The 19,882-nt window shown below is 49.6% G+C and overlaps 1 protein-coding gene across 1 annotated transcript in view; it reads left to right on the top strand.

The window, feature by feature from the left end:
• Positions 1-19,882, top strand: part of sspo (SCO-spondin) — a 1,206,999-nt gene that overhangs the window by 1,072,091 nt on the left and 115,026 nt on the right. The window contains 2 exon segments of the mRNA XM_072468611.1: positions 9,510-9,623; positions 15,144-15,282. Of these exon segments, the coding sequence (XP_072324712.1) occupies positions 9,510-9,623; positions 15,144-15,282 (253 nt within the window).

The following is a 19,882-nucleotide window of genomic DNA, read 5'->3' as shown; positions in this document are numbered from 1 at the left end:
GTGAGAGGGTATCAATTGATAGATTGATATTTGTTGTCACATGTTCCGAAGTACAGTGAAAAGTATTTTTCTGCGGCCGAGGGAATGTACACAGTACGTACATAGTAGACACAAGAATAATCAACAGAGAACATTGACAAATGGTACATCGACAAACAGTGCTTGGTAACAGTGCGGAACAAGGGCCAAACAAGAGCAGCATCGGGCATCGTGAATAGTGTTCTTACAGGGAACTGATCAGTCCGAGGGGGAGTCGTTGAGGAGTCTGGTAGCTGTGGGGAAGAAGCTGTTCCTGTGTCTGGATGTGCGGGTCTTCAGACTTCTGTACCTTCTGCTTGGTCTCATAGAAAGTTACAAAATTCTAACAGGGTTCAACAGGATAGATTCAGAAAGAATGTTCCCGATGGTGGGCGGAGTCCAGAACTAGAGATCATAGTGGATTTGGATTTGTTTATTGTCATGCGTATCGCGATACAGTGAAAACTATTGTTCTGCGTGCAGCTCAGACAGATCATTCCGTACATAAAAAGAAAATACATAACAGGGCAAACATAAAATACACAATGTAAATACATAGACGTAGGCTTTGGGTGAAGCATACGGAGTATACTACTACTCAGTGAGTTCAGTCCATAAGAGGGTGGTTTAGGACAAAGAACAAAGAACAATACAGCACAGGAACAGGCCCTTCGGCCCTCCAAGCCCGTACCGGTCATGATACCAACCCTGGCCAAAACCCTCAGCATTTCCTTGTGCCGTATCCCTCTATACCCATCCTATCCATGTGTTTGTCAAGATGCCGTTAATGTATAGAACGGTGTCTGGTAACAGTGGGAAGAAGCCGTTTTTGAATCTGTTCGTGCGTGTTCTCAGAGTGAGTAAGCCGGGTGGGAGGAGTCTTTGATTAAGCTGCCCGCTTTCCCCAGGCAGCGGGAGGTGTAGATGGAGTCAATGGATGGGAGGCAGGTTTGTGTGATGGACTGGGCGGTGTTCACGACTCTCTGAAGTTTCTTGCGGTCCTGGGCCGAGCAGTTGCCATACCAGGCTGTGATGTAGCCAGATAGGATGCTTTCTGTGGTGCATCTGTAAAAGTTGGTAAGGGTTAATGTGGACATGCCGAATTTCCTTAGTTTCCTGAGGAAGTATAGGCGCTGTTGTGCTTTCTTGGTGGTAGCATCAACGTGGGTGGACCAGGACAGATTTTTGGTGATGCACACCTAGGAATTTGAAGCTGTTAACCATCTCCACCTCGGCCCCTCGATACGCATGACACTGACAGGGATGTGTACAGTACTTTGCTTCCTGAAGTCAATGACCAGCTCTTTAGTTTTGCTGGCATTGAGGGAGAGATTGTTGTCACTACACCACTCCACTAGGTTCTCTATCTCCCGCCTGTATTCGGACTCGTCGTTATTCGAGATCCGGCCCACTATGGTCACATCGTCAGCAAACTTGTAGATGGGGTTGGAGCCAAATTGTCCTACGCAGCCATGTGTGTACAAGGAGTATAGTAGGGGGCTACGTACGCAGCCTTGCAGGGCCCGGTATTGTTGGATGAGGAGAGATTGACTAGGTTGAGATTGTTCTCGCTGGAGTTCAGATGAATGAGGGGGAAATCTCATAGAGTCTTATAAAATTCTAACAGGACTGGACAGGGTAGATGCAGGGAAGATGTTTGCAATGATGGGTGTGTCCAGAACCAGGGGTCACAGTCTGAGGATTCAGGGTAAACCATTTCGGACAGAGATGAGGAGACATTTCTTCACCCAAAGAGTGGTGAGCCTGTGGAATTCATTACCACAGGAAGTAGTTGATACTAAAACTTTGAATATATTCAAGAGGCGGCTGGATATAGCACTTGGGGAGAATGGGATCAAAGGCTATGGGGAGAAAGCAGGATTAGGCTATTGAGTTGGATGATCAGCCATGATGGTGATAAATGGCGGAGCAGGCTCGAAGGGCCAACAGGCCTCCTGCTCCTACCTTCTATGTATCTTTGTATTGAGGATTATTGTGGGGGAGGTGTTGTTGTTCATTCTTACTGATTGTGGCCTGTGGGTCAGAAAATCGAGGATCCAGGTGCAGAGGGAGGAACCAAGTCCTAGGTTTTGGAGCTTTGATATGAGCTTGGCTTGGGTTATGGTGTTGAAAGCGGAGCTGTAGTCAATAAATAAGAGTCTGACGTAGGAGTCCTTGTTGGTCGTGATAGTGTAGAGCCAGGGAGATGGCGTCTGCTGTGGACCGGTTGCGGCGGTAGGCAAATTGCAGTGGATCAAGGCGTTCTGGGAGTATGGAGTTGATGTGTCTCATGACCAACCTCTCGAAGCACTTCATTACAATCGATGTCAAGGCCACAGGATGATAGTCATTGAGGCACGTTGCCTGGTTCTTCTTTAGCACCAGTATGATGGTGGTCTTCTTGAAGCAGGGGGGACCTCGGAGTGGAGTAGGGGCAGATTGAAGATGTCCACGAGCACATCTGCCAGCTGGTCCGTGCAGGCTCTGAGTGCACGACCAGGGATCCCATCCAGACCCGTCGCCTTCCGAGGGTTCACTTTCAGGAAGGCCGATGTGACTTCGGAAGCTGTGATGGTGGGTATGGGTGAAGTGATGGTGGGTATGGGCGAACTATGGGCAGCTGGGGCACTCGTCAGTGGATTGTTGGTTACCTGCTTGAACCGAGCATAGAATGCATTGAGTTCATCGGAGAGGGGTGCGCTGCTGCCAGAGATACTGTTCGGCTTCGCTTTGTAGCCCGTTATGTTGTTTAGTCCTTGCCACAACTGCCAAGAGTCTGTCTGTGACTCTTGCTTGGTTTGATATTCTCTCTTGCCATCCCGGATGGCTTTTGAAGGTTGAACCTGGATTTATTGTATAGGTCAGGGGCGCCTATCTTGAACTCCTTCGACCTGACCTTCAGCAGGGAGTCAATCACGTGATTGAGCCATGGTTTCCGGTCGGGGAACGTATGTACTGCTTTCTTTAGCACGCAATCATCTACTCATTTGCTGCTGAAATCTGTGACGATGGTGGCATACTCTTTTAGATTGGTCACTGAGTTCTTAAATATGGACCAGTCCACTGTCTCCAAGCAGTCACGTAGGAGCTCTTCTGTTGCCTCAGACCAGAGGATAAGGGGTAAACCTTGTAGGACTGAGGTGAGGAGTAATTTCTTCACCCAGAGAGTGGGGAATCTGTGGAATTCACTCCCACAGAAAGTAGTTGAGGCAAAACGAGTAATTTCAAGAAGGAATTCGATACAGCTCTTGGGGCAAAAGGGGTCGAGGGATATGGGGGGAAGGCGGGATCAGGGTATTGAACTTGATGATCAGCCATGATCAGAATGAATAACGGAGCAGACTCGAAGGGCCGAATGGCCTCCTCCTGCTCCTATTGTCCATATGTCTACGACTGAACTGCCTCCGCCACACTTCCAGGCCGTGCATTCCAGGCACAAACTGCTCGCTGGGTGAAAAGATTTTTGTCCAATCACATTTTCTTCTGTTTCAAATCACTTCAAATCTGTGTCCCTCGTGTTCTCGATCCTTTCACAAGCAGGGACAGTTTCTCCCCGTCTCTGTCCAGACCCCTCATGATTTTGAACATCTCGATCAAATCTCCTCTCAGTCTTCTTCTCTCCCAGGAGAACATTCCCAACCCCCCCAATCTATCCTCATGACTGGAGTTTCTCATCCCGGAACCATTCCTGTGAACCTCTTCCCCACTCTCTCCAATGTGTTCACATCCTTCCGATAGTGTGGCTCCCAGAACTGTGCACAATATTCCAGCTGAGGTCTAACTAGTGTCTGTATAAATTCAGTATAACCTCCTCGCTGCTGTACTCTGTGTCCCTGTTAATACATCCCAGAATACTATCGGCAGGATTCTCCGGCCAGTGACTCCAGAATTGCGATTGGTTGGAGAATAGCGCGTCAGTTGAATATCGAGGCTGGTGCCTGACGGAATGCTGCCTCAGCAGCGGGGTGACTGCATTCCATGATGCACGCCAATGTGGGAATGCAAGCTGTACAGTAAAGGCAATTGGCATGTCATTAATGGGCCGACCCGACATTCTCCGGGAATCCCGCAATGCTCCACCAGCCGGAATTACTGATGGCAAGGTTCACATGTTAATCGGAAAATGAAACGGGTTTAGTCATGTTCCTAAAGGGGGAGGGGTTGGCGGTGTCTGTCAGGGCTGGAGGAAGTAGTTGGGGGCAGCCAGGGGATGGGTCGTGGGGTCGGAGTATCCCCCGGGACGAGAATGTCTCAGCACGGACTACATCCTCCTCCCCATCCCGGGGAACAGGGTGGGCCCCCTCTCCTCCACAACACCCAACAGGGTCTCCAGCCCTGCATTGACAAACCTCGGAGCAGCTCCTCAGAGTGGCTTCTTCTTGGCTGGAATGAGCGTGCGTGGGGAGTGGCGTGCGTGGGGAGTGGCGTGCGTGGGGAGTGGCGTGCGTGGGGAGTGGCGTGCGTGGGGAGTGGCGTGCATGGGGAGTGGAGTGGATGGTAGTCATTGAGGCAAGTTGCCTGGTTCTTCTTTGGCACCAGTATGATGGTGGTCTTCTTGAAGCAGGTGGGGACCTCGGAGTGGAGTAGGGACAGGTTAAAGATGTCCATGAACACCTGTGATGTTTAGCAAATCAGAAGCACAAAGGGACTTGGGAGTCCTTGTTCACGATTCTCTTAAGGCTAACGTGCAGGTTCAGTTGGCAGTTAGGAAGGCAAATGCAATGTTAGCATTCATGTCAAGAGGGCTAGAATACAAGACCAGGGATGTACTTCTGAGGCTGTATAAGGCTCTGGTCAGACCCCATTTGGAGTATTGTGAGCAGTTTTGGGCCCCGTATCAAAGGAAGGATGTGCTGGCCTTGGAAAGGGTCCAGAGGAGGTTCACAAGAATGATCCCTGGAATGAAGAACTTGTCGTATGGGGAACGATTGAGGACTCTGGGTCTGTACTCGTTGGAGTTTAGAAGGATGAGGGGGGGATCTTATTGAAACGTACAAGATACTGCAAGGCCTGGATAGAGTGGACGTGGAGAGGATGTTTCCACTTGCAGGAAAAACTAGAACCAGAGGACGCCATCTCAGACTAAAGGGACAATCCTTTAAAACAGAGATGAGGAGGAATTTCTTCAGCCAGAGGGGGGTGAATCTGTGGAACTCTTTGCCGCAGAAGGCTGTGGAGGCCAAATCACTGAGTGTCTTTCAGACAGAGATAGATAGGTTCTTGATCAATAAGGGGATCAGGGGTTATGGGGAGAAGGCAGGAGAATGGGGATGAGAAAAATATCAGCCATGATTGAATGGCGGAGCAGACTCGATGGGCCGAGTGGCCAAATTCTGCTCCTATGTCTTATGGTCTTATAATGAAGGATATTGTGAATCTCGTCAAAAAGGAAAAAGGAGACTTTTGTACGGTCAAGAAGGGTGGGGACAGTCAAAACCCTTGAGGAGTATCAAGAAAGTACGAAGGTACTGAAGCGGGAAATTAGGAGGGGTCATGAAAAGTCTTTGGCAAGTAGGATTAAAGCGAATCCCAGAGCTTTTTATTCACATGTAAAAAGCAAGATGATGGCCAGGGAAAGGATTGGACCACTTAAGGACAGTGGGGGAATCTATGTGTTGAGCCAGAGGAAATGGGTGAGGTACTAACACAGTATGTAGATTGTCCGACCAGAGGAGGGGCAATATTGGATTTAGTACTGGGTAATGAACCAGGGCAAGTGATAGATTTGTTAGTGGGGGAGCATTTTGGAGATAGTGACCACAATTCTGTGACTTTCACTTTAGTAATGGAGAGGGATAGGTGCGTGCAACAGGGCAAGGTTTACAATTGGGGGAAGGGTAAATACAATGTTATCAGACAAGAATTGAAGTGCATAAGTTGGGAACATAGGCTGTCAGGGAAGGACACAAGTGAAATGTGGAACTTGTTCAAGGAACAGGTGCTACGTGTCCTTGATATGTATGTCCCTGTCAGGCAGGGAAGAGATGGTCGAGTGAGGGAACCATGGTTGACAAGAGAGGTTGAATGTCTTGTTAAGGAGACTTATGTAAGGCTGAGGAAACAAGGTTCAGACAGGGCATTGGAGGGATACAAGATAGCCAGGAGGGAACTGAAGAAAGGGATTAGGAGAGCTAAGAGAGGGCATGAACAATCTTTGGCAGGTAGGATCAAGGAAAACCCCAAAGCCTTTTACACATATGTGAGAAATATGAGAATGACTAGAGCGAGGGTAGGTCCGATCAAGGACAGTAGCGGGAGATTGTGTATTGAGTCTGAAGAGATAGGAGAGGTCTTGAACGAGTACTTTTCTTCTGTATTTACAAATGAGAGGGGCGATATTGTTGGAGAGGACAGTGTGAAACAGATTGGTAAGCTCGAGGAAATACTTGTTAGGAAGGAAGATGTGTTGGGCATTTTGAAAAACTTGAGGATAGACAAGTCCCCCGGGCCTGACGGGATATATCCAAGGATTCTATGGGAAGCAAGAGATGAAATTGCAGAGCCGTTGGCAATGATCTTTTCGTCCTCACTGTCAACAGGGGTGGTACCAGGGGATTGGAGAGTGGCGAATGTCGTGCCCCTGTTCAAAAAAGGGACTAGGGATAACCCTGGGAATTACAGGCCAGTTAGTCTTACTTCGGTGGTAGGCAAAGTAATGGAAAGGGTACTGAAGGATAGGATTTCTGAGCATCTGGAAAGACACTGCTTGATTAGGGATAGTCGAACATAGAAAATACAGCACAGAACAGGCCCTTCGGCCCACGATGTTGTGCCGAACCTTTGTCCTAGATTAATCATAGATTATCATTGAATTTACAGTGCAGAAGGAGGCCATTCGGCCCTTTGAGTCTGCACCAGCTCTTGGAAAGAGCACCCTACCCAAGGTCAACACCTCCACCCTATCCCCATAACCCAGTAACCCCACCCAACACTAAGGGCAATTTTGGACATTAAGGGCAATTTATCATTGGCCAATTCACCTAACCTGCACATCTTTGGACTGTGGGAGGAAACCGGAGCACCCGGAGGAAACCCACGCAGACACGGGGAGGATGTGCAGACTCCGCACAGACAGTGACCCAAGCCGGAATCGAACCTGGGACCCTGGAGCTGTGAAGCAAGTGTGCTATCCACAATGCTACCGTGCTGCCCTTAAGAACAAATTAATCTACACTATATCATTCTACCGTAATCCATGTACCTATCCAATCGCTGCTTGAAGGTCCCTAATGTTTCCGACTCAACTACTTCCACAGGCAGTGCATTCCATGCCCCCACTACTCTCTGGGTAAAGAACCTACCTCTGATATCCCTCCTATATCTTCCACCTTTCACCTTAAATTTATGTCCCCTTGTAATGGTTTGTTCCACCCGGGGAAAAAGTCTCTGACTGTCTACTCTATCTATTCCCCTGATCATCTTATAAACCTCTATCAAGTCGCCCCTCATCCTTCTCCGTTCTAATGAGAAAAGGCCTAGCACCCTCAACCTTTCTAAATCGCTGGCTTTGAAAGCAGACCAATGCTGGCCAGCAGCACAGTTCAATTCCCGAAACCAGCCTCCCCGAACAGGCGCCAGAATGTGGCGACTAGGGCCTTTTCACAGTAACTTCATTTGAAGCCAACTCGTGACAATAAGCGATTTTCATTTCATTTCATTTCTATTCCAGGCAACATCCTGGTAAATCTTCTTTGCACCTTTTCCAAAGTTTCCACATCCTTCATAAAATGAGGTGACCAGAACTGTACACAGTACTCCAAATGTGGCCTTACCAAGGTTTTGTACAGCTGCATCATCACCTCACGGCTCTTAAATTCAATCCCTCTGTTAATGAACGCGAGCACACCATAGGCCTTCTTCACAGCTCTATCCACTTGAGTGGCAACTTTCAAAGATGTATGAACATAGACCCCAAGATCTCTCTGGCTCCTCCACAATGCCAAGAACTCTACCGTTAACCCTGTATTCCGTATTCATATCTGTCCTTCCAAAATGGACAACCTCACACTTTTCAGGGTTAAACTCCATCTGCCACTTCTCAGCCCAGCTCTGCATCCTATCTATGTCTCTTTGCAGCCGACAACAGACCTCCTTCCTATCCACAACTCCACCAATCTTCGTATCGTCTGCAAATTTACTGACCCACCCTTCAACTCCCTCATCCAAGTCATTAATGAAAATCACAAACAGCAGAGGACCCAGAACGGATCCCTGCGGTACGCCACTGGTAACTGGGATCCAGGCTGAATATTTGCCATCCACCACCACTCTCTGACTTCTATCGGTTAGCCAGTGTGTTATCTAACTGGCCAAATTTCCCACTATCCCATGCCTCCTTACTTTCTGCATAAGCCGACCAAAAAACGAGCTTCTTAAATTGATGCACGATCAATGACCACTAAAGCGAGGTTGTAGTCCAACCGAAGGCTTTAATAAGCTAGATGTTTCCCCCAGCAGCTCAGGTACAGAATGAAGGCTGCTGGGGCAGCACGGGTTCTTATACCTCGCCTAGCAGGGCGGAGTAATCATACATTTTAACCAATAGAAAGCAAACAGTTTCCACCAATGGTGCTTTAGCCTATCAGGTACTGTAATACCTATAATACCACAACGATGCCCTCTGCTGCTCTTGTTTGGCCCTTGTTCCGCACTGTAACCAATCACAATTTGTCGCTATACCATTGTCAATGTTCTCTGTTGATTATTCTTTTGTCGTCTATGTACGCCCTGTGTACGTTCCCTTGGCCACAGAAAAATACTTTTCACTGTACTTCGGTACATGTGACAATAAATCAAATCAAATCAAATCGCTGCCCCATAGTGTGGTGGAATCTGAGTCACTAAATGGTTTCAAAAAGGAGTTGGATATATTTCTGATAAAGAAACAGGTTAAAGGGATATGGGGTTCAGGTTGGGGAGGTGGATTTGAGACCAGGAAGATATCAGCCGTGATCTGATTGAATAGGAGAGCAGGCTCGTACAGGTGTGCCCCCCATGGCCCCAGCCGCCCCACCAGCGGGGTGGGCGCGCTCCAGCACAACCAGTGCCACCTTGTTGGCCCGGATGAGTGTGTGTGGGACTGGAGTGTTAATATGTGGCTGCAGCTTGTCAGCCTCTCTCGTGCCACTCCCAACCCTGGCGAATCCGGCACCAGGTCTCATTGGAATCGATTGTGTTCCATGTGGCGTCGGTGCCGCCCCTGAACAGCCGGTGAATTGGTCCAGGTGCGGTGCCAGATTAGCTGTCTTGGAACTCCACCAATCCTGCGCCGGCATCAACACTTAGTCCATTCTCCAGCTCTGTATGTTTTCAGGAAGCAGTTAGATATCGCACTCGGAGCGAAGGGGATCATAGGATATGGGGGGAAAGCGGGATTAGGCTAGTGAGTTGGATATTCAGCCATGATCACAATGAATGGCAGAGCAGGTTCTAAGGGCTGAACGGCCTCCTCCTGCTCCTCTGTATATTTACCAAATATTGTCCATTTGCAGGAGAACTCTGTGAAGACCGAGGGAAAGAGTTTGTGTCATGTGCCAACCACTGTCCAAGGACCTGTACCGACCTGTGGGACCACGTGCAGTGTCTGCAGGGAATATGCAAACCTGGTATGGCATCTTCAGATTGTCATAATATCCACGCATGTGTATAATGAGATGCAGGCAGGCAGTGATTGACACACAGGATGACCAGTAAGCACAACACAGTGCAGCCAATCACCAGACAGGACACCACCACTATAAAGCCAGAGGGCACTCGGTTTCCCGCTCTCTCTGGACCCAGCCACTGAGACAGTCAGAGTCCACGACCTAGCACAGTGCAAACACCATGCGGTAGCGAGGAAGTCTGGTCAGGCTAGTATAAGGTCTGCAGTCAGTTCAGTATAGTGTCGACCCACAGTTAAAGATGTATATTAGTTCTATCGTTCAATGTCTGTTTCTCGCATCACTGCATCAAGTGCAGTCCACACCGAACCGACCTGCATAACACATCACAGATAACTACGTTAATCTGCACAACAGGCTGATTGAGATTCCAAACAGGCTGGAACCACAGCTCCAGGAGACAGGATACTCTGGGAGTCTCTGCAATCTCCTGTTGCCTGACAACTTGTGAATTACAGTAATTTTGTTTCTGTCCTTTTGCACTGTGTTATAACCTGCCTACTTACCATTGGCTGGGGACTAATGACTATCCCACAATCCTGTGGGAGTAGGAGCTTCCCCAATGAGGGGGGCGGAGAAACCACTAGTAAACTCCTAATATAAATAAAGCTGGCCAGTTTGGAACCAGCAGGAAGGAGTGTGCAGCAAGGGAAGTTACTGCTACTGTTATGTATATATGTTATAGTAAATAAATGTTATTACTTTGTATCCTTAAAACTCGTGCTGGATTCTTCGTGGCCCTCACAAAACTGGCGACGAAGGTAAAAGTGAGTAGCTGTCTACACTGCTGAAGCCATGTCCCTGGATTTTTGTTGGATACAGGTTGGAAGTTGTTTTCTATTACACCATGCCTCTGTACGGACGTTTGGATGTTTTTGATGCTGCGCTGGAAAGCTGGAACCAGTACACACAACGGATGCGTTACTATTTCCGGGCAAACAATATCACCGAAAACGAGCGCCAGGTGGTCATATTGCTCACGCCTGCGGCCCGCATACGTTTGGGGTGATTAGGAGCCTTACGTACCCAGCTGAGCCGGACACCAAAACGTTTGATGGACTTGTGAATATAGTGGGGCAACATTTTAACCCAACCCCGTCCACGATAGTCCAGCGTTACCGGTTTAATACCGCTGAGAGGACCCCTGGAGAATCCCTTTCCGATTTTCTATCCAGGCTATGCAGGATTGCGGAGTACTGTGACTATGGTGAGACCTTGTCAGAAATGTTACGCGACCGTTTGGTTTGCGGTATTAACAATGCGGCCACCCAGAGAAAGTTGTTAGCGGAGCCAACATTGACTTTTCAACAGGCCATTCAAATAGTATTGTCCCAAGAGAGCGCAGAGCGAGGAGTACAGGAGCTACAGGGAATGGAAGTGCATGCCTTGGGGCGCAACCCCTTCCGTCCGAAAACGTCCCCCCGCACTCCTGCGGTACCTTGGGCGAGGCAACGTCCGGACCGACACCAGTGGCCGTCGGACATTCCTCCCCAAAGGGAGCCTTCTCCAGAGCCAATGGATGAGGAGACATGTCCGTGTCAGACTTGTAGGCGCCGACCCCGTCGCGGACGGCAGTCCTGGGGGCGCCAGAGGCGCCGTCATTCCAACCGAAACTGGGACCAGCCCAGGGGCCGTAACTGGGACCAGCCCAGAGGCCGTACCTTCCATGTGGATGAACCTGCGGCGACCACTCCTGAGGACGGGGAGACGGAGGACGACTGCCTGCAGCTGCATTGTGTGGCAGCTCCCCGTGTGGCCCCCATTAAGGTGAAAGTACGGGTCAATGGCCACCCGCTTGAGATGGAGTTGGATACTGGCGCAGCGGTCTCCGTGATCGCCCAGAGGACATTCGACCGCATCAAGCAGGGTATGCAGACCCTTATATTAACCGACTCACAGGCCAGGTTGGCCACCTACACGGGGGAACCACTGGACATTGCAGGAACTACAATGACCCCTGTTGTCTATGGACGCCAGGAGGGGCGTTTCCCACTTATCGTAGTGCGCGGCCATGGGCCCAGCCTGTTGGGTCGGGACTGGTTGCGCCATTTGCGGTTGCAATGGCAGCACATCCTCCAAACAGTTTCTGAAGGGTTGACTGAGGTGCTAGGACGATACCCAGATGTATTCCAGCCTGGTTTGGGGAAAATAAAAGGGGCCGTAGCCCGTATCCAAGTTGAACCAGGAGCCACGCTCCTATTTCCGGGCGCGCCCAGTGCCTTACGCCTTGCTCGAGAAGATAGAAGGGGAGCTCACTCGTTTGGAGAGTTTGGGTATTATCAGGCCCGTCCATTTTGCTGACTGGGCAGCACCAATTGTACCTGTAATGAAGCCAGATGCCACAGTTCGCTTGTGTGGCGACTATAAACTTACAGTGAATACGGTTTCCCGACTCGACCGATATCCAATGCCTCGCATAGAGGATCTCTACGCGAAACTTGCAGGTGGACTCTCGTTCACAAAATTAGATATGAGTCACGCCTACCTGCAGTTGGAGCTGGACCCTGCCTCCCGACCATATGTAACGATTAATACACACCGGGGCCTGTATGAATATACACGGTTGCCCTTTGGAGTATCCTCTGCCTGCGCAATTTTTCAACGTGTTATGGAGGGCATTTTGAGAGGTTTACCACGTGTTGCTGTCTACCTCGATGACGTTTTGATTACAGGGACGTCGGAGCAGGAACATTTGGAAAATCTGGAGGCTGTCCTTAGACGCCTTTCGGAGGCTGGAGTCCGTTTACGTCGCACAAAGTGCGTATTTCAGGCAAAGGAAGTAGTCTACCTAGGTTATCGGATGGACCGCGAAGGTCTGCACCCCGTCGCAGAGAAGGTGCGTGCAATTCAACAGGCCCCCGCCCCGACTGACACTTCGCATCTTCGTTCTTTTCTCGGTCTCGTAAACTATTACGGGAAGTTCCTCCCCAATCTGGCAACTACGCTGGCCCCTTTGCACCTTCTGCTAAAGAAAAATCACACCTGGGTTTGGGGTCAGCCGCAAGAAACCGCTTTCCGGCGGGTAAAGCAACAATTGTCGTCATCTGGGTTACTAACCCACTATGATCCGGGAAAGCCTTTGCTCGTCACATGTGATGCATCCCCGTATGGTATTGGGGCTGTCCTGTCCCACAAGATGGAGAACGGGGCCGAACGACCGATAGCTTTCGCCTCCCGCACATTGACTGCAGCGGAGAAAAAGTACGCGCAGATCGAGAAGGAGGGCCTGGCAGTGGTTTTTGCGGTGAAACGCTTCCACCAGTACGTGTACGGCCGCCATTTCACTATCGTGACTGATCATAAGCCCCTGCTGGGACTTTTCAGAGAGGATAAGCCAATACCGCCCATTGCTTCTGCACGGATCCAGCGCTGGGCTTTGTTGCTTGCTGCATACGAGTATTCTCTGGAGCACAAACCAGGTACGCAGATAGCAAACGCCGACGCACTGAGCCGATTGCCTTTATCGACCGGCCCCATGTCGACCCCCATGACCGGTGAGGTGGTTGCAACCCTAAATTTTATGGACACCTTGCCTGTCACGGCATCACAGATCCGTGAGTGGACCCAGACGGAGCCAGTCCTGTCAAAGGTTCGGCACATAGTCCTGTATGGTGGGCAGCATAGACAGCTCCCAGGCGAGTTGCGGGCATTTTCCTCCAAGCTGTCAGAATTCAGCGTGGAAGACGGCATCCTCTTGTGGGGGACGCGTGTGATTGTCCCGGAAAAAGGCCAGGAGCTGATACTAACAGACTTGTACAATGGGCATCCAGGCGTGTCCAAGATGAAAATGTTGGCCCGGAGTTATGTCTGGTGGCCAGGCCTCGACACCGACATTGAGAAGATGGCCCAAAACTGCTCCATTTGCCAGGAGCATCAGAAGCTTCCGCCGGCCGCGCCCCTACATCACTGGGAATGGCCAGGGCGGCCTTGGGCACGCTTGCATGCAGATTTCGCAGGCCCTTTTCAGGGATCCATGTTCCTTCTACTAATTGACGCCCAGTCCAAATGGCTAGAGGTGCATAAGATGCAGGGGACAACGTTCTGCGCAACAATTGAAAAGATGCATTTATCGTTTAGTGCGCATGGCCTCCCTGAGGTGCTGGTCACGGATAACGGCACTCCATTCACGAGTGAGGAGTTTGCGAGGTTCACGAAGATGAACGGCATCCGCCATATCCGCACTGCCCCTTACCACCCGGCTTCAAATGGGTTGGCAGAGCGCGCAGTGCAGACATTCAAAAGAGGCCTAAAGAAGCAGTCTTCCGGATCAATGGACACGAGACTGGCTCGCTTTTTGTTTACGTACAGGACCACCCCCCATGCAGTGACTGGGGTAGCTCCCGCAGAACTCCTAATGGGCCGGAGACTTCGCACCCGCCTTAGTATGGTTTTCCCGGACATTGGCGCAAAAGTACGCCGCACACAAGAACGGCAGGGACAGGGATTTTCTCGGCATCGTCCGATTCGGCAGTTTGCGCCCGGTGACCCAGTGTTCGTTCGGAATTTTGCTGGTGGTGCCCAATGGGTTCCTGGTGTAATCTTTCGCCAAACGGGCCCTATATCTTACCAAGTGCAAGCCCAGGGTCGTCTCCAGCGAAAACATGTAGACCACGTTCGGTCCAGAAGACCATCCCCTCAAAAGATTCCCCGCCCCCGGAGCTCATTTCAACAGCCGCAGAGACCAGAGACAAGGGAAGGTAGTCCTCACAATCTTCCACTGGTGCCTCACTCGAAGCCTGCACAGGTCGTTACGGAACCGAATGGAGATAGAGACGCTGACATGACGGAGGCAGCAGACTCTGACTCCGAGATGGAGACACAGGATGCATCAGAGGGGGAATCCTCGGGTCCACAGGCCGTGGATGTACAACCGCACCGTTCATCACGGAAGCGCCGGTCTCCGTCTCGTTACACGCCGCCTGATCCAGCGCCGCGTGCAAATGGTGTCCGGCCTGCGGCCAAACGAGTCCGACGCCCTCCTTCGCCAGGGTCTTCGGTGGATTCCTTGGACTTTGGGGGGGAGGGATGTTATAACCTGCCTACTGACGATTGGCTGGGGACTAATGACTATCCCACAATCCTGTGGGAGTATGAGCTTCCCCAATGAGGGGGGCGGAGAAACCACTAGTAAACTCCTAGTATAAATAAAGCTGGCCAGTTCAGGAACCAGCAGGAAGGAGTGTGCAGCAAGGGAAGTTGCTGCTACTGTTATGTATATATGGTATAGTAAATAAATGTTATTACTTTGTATCCTTAAAACTCGTGCTGGATTCTTCGTGGCCCTTACAAAACACTGGAAATATGTACTTTCCTCATCCTGAACCACCCTCTGTGAGCTGCCCGCTTTTGCTTTGTACATTACAAGCCCATAAATGGTAGGCCAGGATGTGACTCTGCAGAAGCAGGTTCAAGGGGCTGAATGGCCTGATCCCATTTCTAATGTTTCTATCTGTCTGTCTGCAGGTTGCCGGTGTCCCAGGGGTCAGTTGCTTCAGGACTCTCACTGTGTGAGAGTGTCGGACTGTCGATGTGGCCTCCCTAGTTCAAACCGCACTGTGGAATATCAGCCAGGGGACAGGATTCCAGCCCCGTGTGGAAACTGGTATGTTTGTGTTTCATATACAGATTTATAACCTGAATATGAGAACACAGCCGTATTCGAGAGCAGAAAGCTGAGCCAAGTCACTCAGTCTCTTGATCAATCCGAGCAGGGTGGGACTGCGGCAATAATTCCTGAAGGACCAGGAACAGCAAATCCTGAATAAAACTGTGGAACCCGTTAGTCCCACAAAATTCCACCGATCAGTAAGAAATCAAAGCACAAACAGAACTGAATAGTTAGTGCTTCAGGTATCGATTGCCAGACTCATCCATAGCCAAAGCTGGACATCCAAGTGGCACAGTGGTTAGCACTGCTGCCTCACAGCACGAGGGACCCGGGTTCAATTCCCGGCTTGGGTCGCTGTCTGCGCGGAGGCTCCCCAAGTGCTATATCCAGCCGCCTCTTCTATATATTCAATGTTTCAGCATCAACTGCTTCCTGTGGTAATGAATTCCACAGGCTCACCACTCTGGGTGAAGAAATGTCTCCTTATCTCTGTCCGAAATGGTTGACCCTGAATCCTCAGACTATGACCCCTGGTTCTGGACACACCCATCATTGGGAACATCTTCCCTGCACCTACCCTGTCTAGTCCTGTTAGAATTTTATAAGTCTCTATGAGATCCCCCTCATTCTTCTGAACTCCAGCGAGAACAATCCCAACCTAGTCAATCTCTCCTCATATGACATCCCGCCATCCCAGGAATCAGTCTGGTAAACCTTCGCTGCGCTCCCTCGAGAGCAAGAACATCCTTCCTCAGAGAAGGAGACCAAAACTGCCCACAATACTCCAGGTGTGGCCTCACCCAGGCCCTGTACAATTGCAGCAACACATCCCTGCTTCCACACTCGAATCCTCTCGCAATGAAGGCCAACATACCATTCGCCTTCTTTACCGCCTGCTGCACCTGCATGCTTACCTTCAGCGAATGGTGCACAAGGACACCCAGGTCCCGCTGCACACTCCCCTCTCCCAATTTACAACCATTCAGGTAGTAATCTGCCTTCCTGTTTTTGCTTCCAAAGTGAATAACCTCACACTTATCCAAATTAAACTGCATCTGCCATTGGTTTGCCCACTCGCCCAACCTGTCCTGATCATGCTGTAGGATCCCTGCATCCTCTTCACAGTTCACATTCCCACCCAACTTGGTATCATCTGCAAACTTTGAGATGTTACATTTTGTTCCCTCATCCAAATCATGGATATATATTGTGAATAGCTGGGGTCCCAGCACCGATCCCTGTGGTGCCCCCCTGGTTACTGCCTGCCAATCTGAAAAAGACCCATTAATCTCTACTCTTTGTTTCCGGTCTACCAATCAGCTTTCTATCCACCTCAATACATTCCCCCCAATCCCATGCGCTTTAATCTTGCAGAATAATCTCTTATGCGGGACTTTGTCAAACGCCTTCTGAAAGTCCAAATATATCACATTGATTACATCTTCAAAGAATTCCAACAGATTTGTCAAGCATGATTTTCCCTTCATAAATCCACACTGACTCTGACTGATCCTGCCACTGCTTTCCAAATGTTCCGCTATAAAGTCCTTGTTAATGGATTCAAGCATTTTCCCCACTACCGATGTTATGCTTACTGGTCTATAATTCCCTGCTTTCTCTCGACCTCCCTTTTTGAATATCGGAGTGATGTGAGCTACCCTCCAATCTGCAGGGACAGTTCCAGAGTCTATAGAATCCCGGAAGATGACCACCAATGCAGCCACTATTTCCAGAGCCACCTCCTTAAGCACTCTGGGATGCAGATTCTCAGGCCCTGGGGATTTATCCGCCTTCAATCCCATCAGTTTTCCCAGCACCATTTCTCTACTAATATTGATCCCCCTCAGTTCTTCCCTGTCACTAAACCTTTCATTCTCCAACATTTCTGATATCTGTGTCCTCTTTTGTGAAGACCTTCGTACTGTACTTTCCCCTTCTTAATCAATCCCTTGATCCTCCATTGCTGAATTCTAAACTGCTCCCAATCCTCAGACCTATTATTTTTCTTGACCAATCTGTATGCTATATTAACGACTTGGATTCAGGGATAGAAGGTTCTATAGCCAAATTCACAGATGACACAAGTGGGAAAGTAAGTTTCAATGTGGAAAAAATAAATTTAAAATAAATCGATTAGGTGAGTGGACCAAAATGTGGCAGATGGTGTTAAACGTGGATAAGTGTGGGGTCATACCTTTTGGTTGGAAAAATAGAATGGCAACTTATTATCGAAATGGGGAGAGATTTTAGAGTCTGGGTGGGGTCTATTTTATATTTACTGCAGAATTAGACTAATACTTTTCATAGAATCATAGAATTTACAGTGCAGAAGGAGGCCATTCGGCCCATCGAGTCTGCACCGGTCCTTGGAAAGAGCACCCTACCCAAGCCCACACCTCCACCCTATCTCCGTAACCCAGTAACCCCACACAACCTTTTTTTGGACACTACGGTCAATTTAGCACGGCCAATCCACCTAACCTGCACATCTTTGGACTGTGGGAGGAAACCGGAGCACCCGGAGGAAACCCACACACACACGGGGAGGATGTGCAGACTCCGCACAGACAGTCACCCAAGCCGGAATCAAACCTGGGACCCTGGCGCTGTGAAGCAGCAGTGCTAAACACTGTGCTACCGTGCCTCCCATGTCGAACATTTACTGAGTAACAATCTTGTTAGGTAAAAAGGAACTGTCCAAAGTCTCTGACTCTAACTCGGGGTCCCAGGGAACGGGGGAAATTTCCCATTGAAAGTTCAACATTCCTGGACGGTTCACACAGGGTCAGTGCATCAAAGAACAAAGAAAATTACAGCACAGGAACAGGCCCTTCGGCCCTCCCAGCCTGCGCCGATCCCGATCCTTTATCTAAACCTGTCTTCTATTTTCCAAGGATCTACTTCCCTCTGTTCCCCGCCCGTTCATATATCTGTCTAGATGCATCTTAAATGATGCTATCGTGCCCGCCTCTACCACCTCCGCTGGCAAAGCGTTCCAGGCACCCACCACCCTCTGCCTAAAAAACTTTCCACGCACATCTCCCTTAAACTTTCCCCCTCTCACCTTGAAATCGTGACCCCTTGTAATTGACACCCCCACTCTTGGAAAAAGCTTGTTGCTATCCACCCTGTCCATAACTCTCATAATTTTGTAGACCTCAATCAGGTCCCCTCTGTTCCGCTATACAGACGAACCAACACGGCTATAGATGGTACAACTCTGTTTTATTACTCTTCATAACAACATCTGTAAACTCATGACTGTGGTTCGGAATTTACCCGTTAACCTGTGGACCCAGCCCCAGCACTGTCTTAGAGAGGCACTCAGCACATATCAGAGAATTTACAGTGCAGAAGGAGGCCATTCGGCCCATCGAGTCTGCACCAGCTCTTGGAAAGAGCACCCTACCCAAGGTCAACACCTCCACCCAACACTAAGGGCAATTTTGGACACTAAGGGCAATTTATCATTGGCCAATCCACCTAACCTGCACATCTTTGGACAGTGGGAGGAAACCGGAGCACCCGGAGGAAACCCACGCAGACACGGGGAGGATGTGCAGACTCCGCACAGACAGTGACCCAAGCCGGAATCGAACCTGGGACCCTGGAGCTGTGAAGCAATTGTGCTATCCACAATGCTACCGTACTGTCCCATATGGTGTATGTCTGAGTGGCACGCTGTGAGCTCTGTGCCCTGAGTTGTCTCCTGCTGGAATCCACGGCGTGTGCTCTCACTGGTGATTGGCTGTGATGTTGCGTGTGTGTTGATTGGTCCGTTGATCTGTCCATCAGTGTGTGTGTTTGCACCATGATGTTTATCTGAATATCATGACAATTGACATCCCCACTCTTGGAAAAAGCTTGTTGCTATCCACCCTGTCCATACTTCTCATAATTTTGTAGACCTCAATCAGGTCCCCTCTCAACCTCCGTCTTTCCAACGAAAACAATCCTAATCTACTCAACCTTTCTTCATAGCTAGCACCCTCCATACCATGCAACACCCTGGTAAATCTCTTCTGCACCCTCTCTAAAGCATCCACATCCTTCTGGTAATGTGGCGACCAGAACTGCACGCAGTATTCCAAATGTGGCCTAACCAAAGTCCTATACAACTATTAGATGACCTGCCGATTCTTGTACTCAATACCCCGTCCGATGAAGGCAAGCATGCCGTATGCCTTCTTGACCACTCTATCGACCTGCGTTGCCACCTTCAAGGTACAATGGACCTGAACTCCCAGATCTCTCTGTACATCAATTTTCCCCAGGACTCTTCCTTTGACCGTATAGTCCGCTCTTGAATTAGATCTTCCAAAATGCATCACCTCGCATTTGCCTGGGTTGAACTCCATCTGCCATTTCTCTGCCCAACACTCCAATCTATCTATATTTTGCTGTATTCTCTGACAGTCCTCCTCCGCTATCTGCAACTCCACCAATCTTAGTATCATCTGCAAACTTGCTAATCAGACCACCTATACCTTCGTCCAGATCATTTATGTATATCACAAACAACAGTGGTCCGAGCACGGATCCCTGTGGAACACCACTAGTCACCTTTCTCCATTTTGAGACACTCCCTTCCACC

The sequence above is a fragment of the Scyliorhinus torazame genome, chromosome 11, assembly GCF_047496885.1.
Source record: "Scyliorhinus torazame isolate Kashiwa2021f chromosome 11, sScyTor2.1, whole genome shotgun sequence".
NCBI classification, from domain to species: Eukaryota; Metazoa; Chordata; class Chondrichthyes; order Carcharhiniformes; family Scyliorhinidae; genus Scyliorhinus; species Scyliorhinus torazame.
The sequence above is the reverse complement of the archived record's forward strand: the minus strand, read 5'-3'. Positions and strand labels throughout refer to the sequence as shown.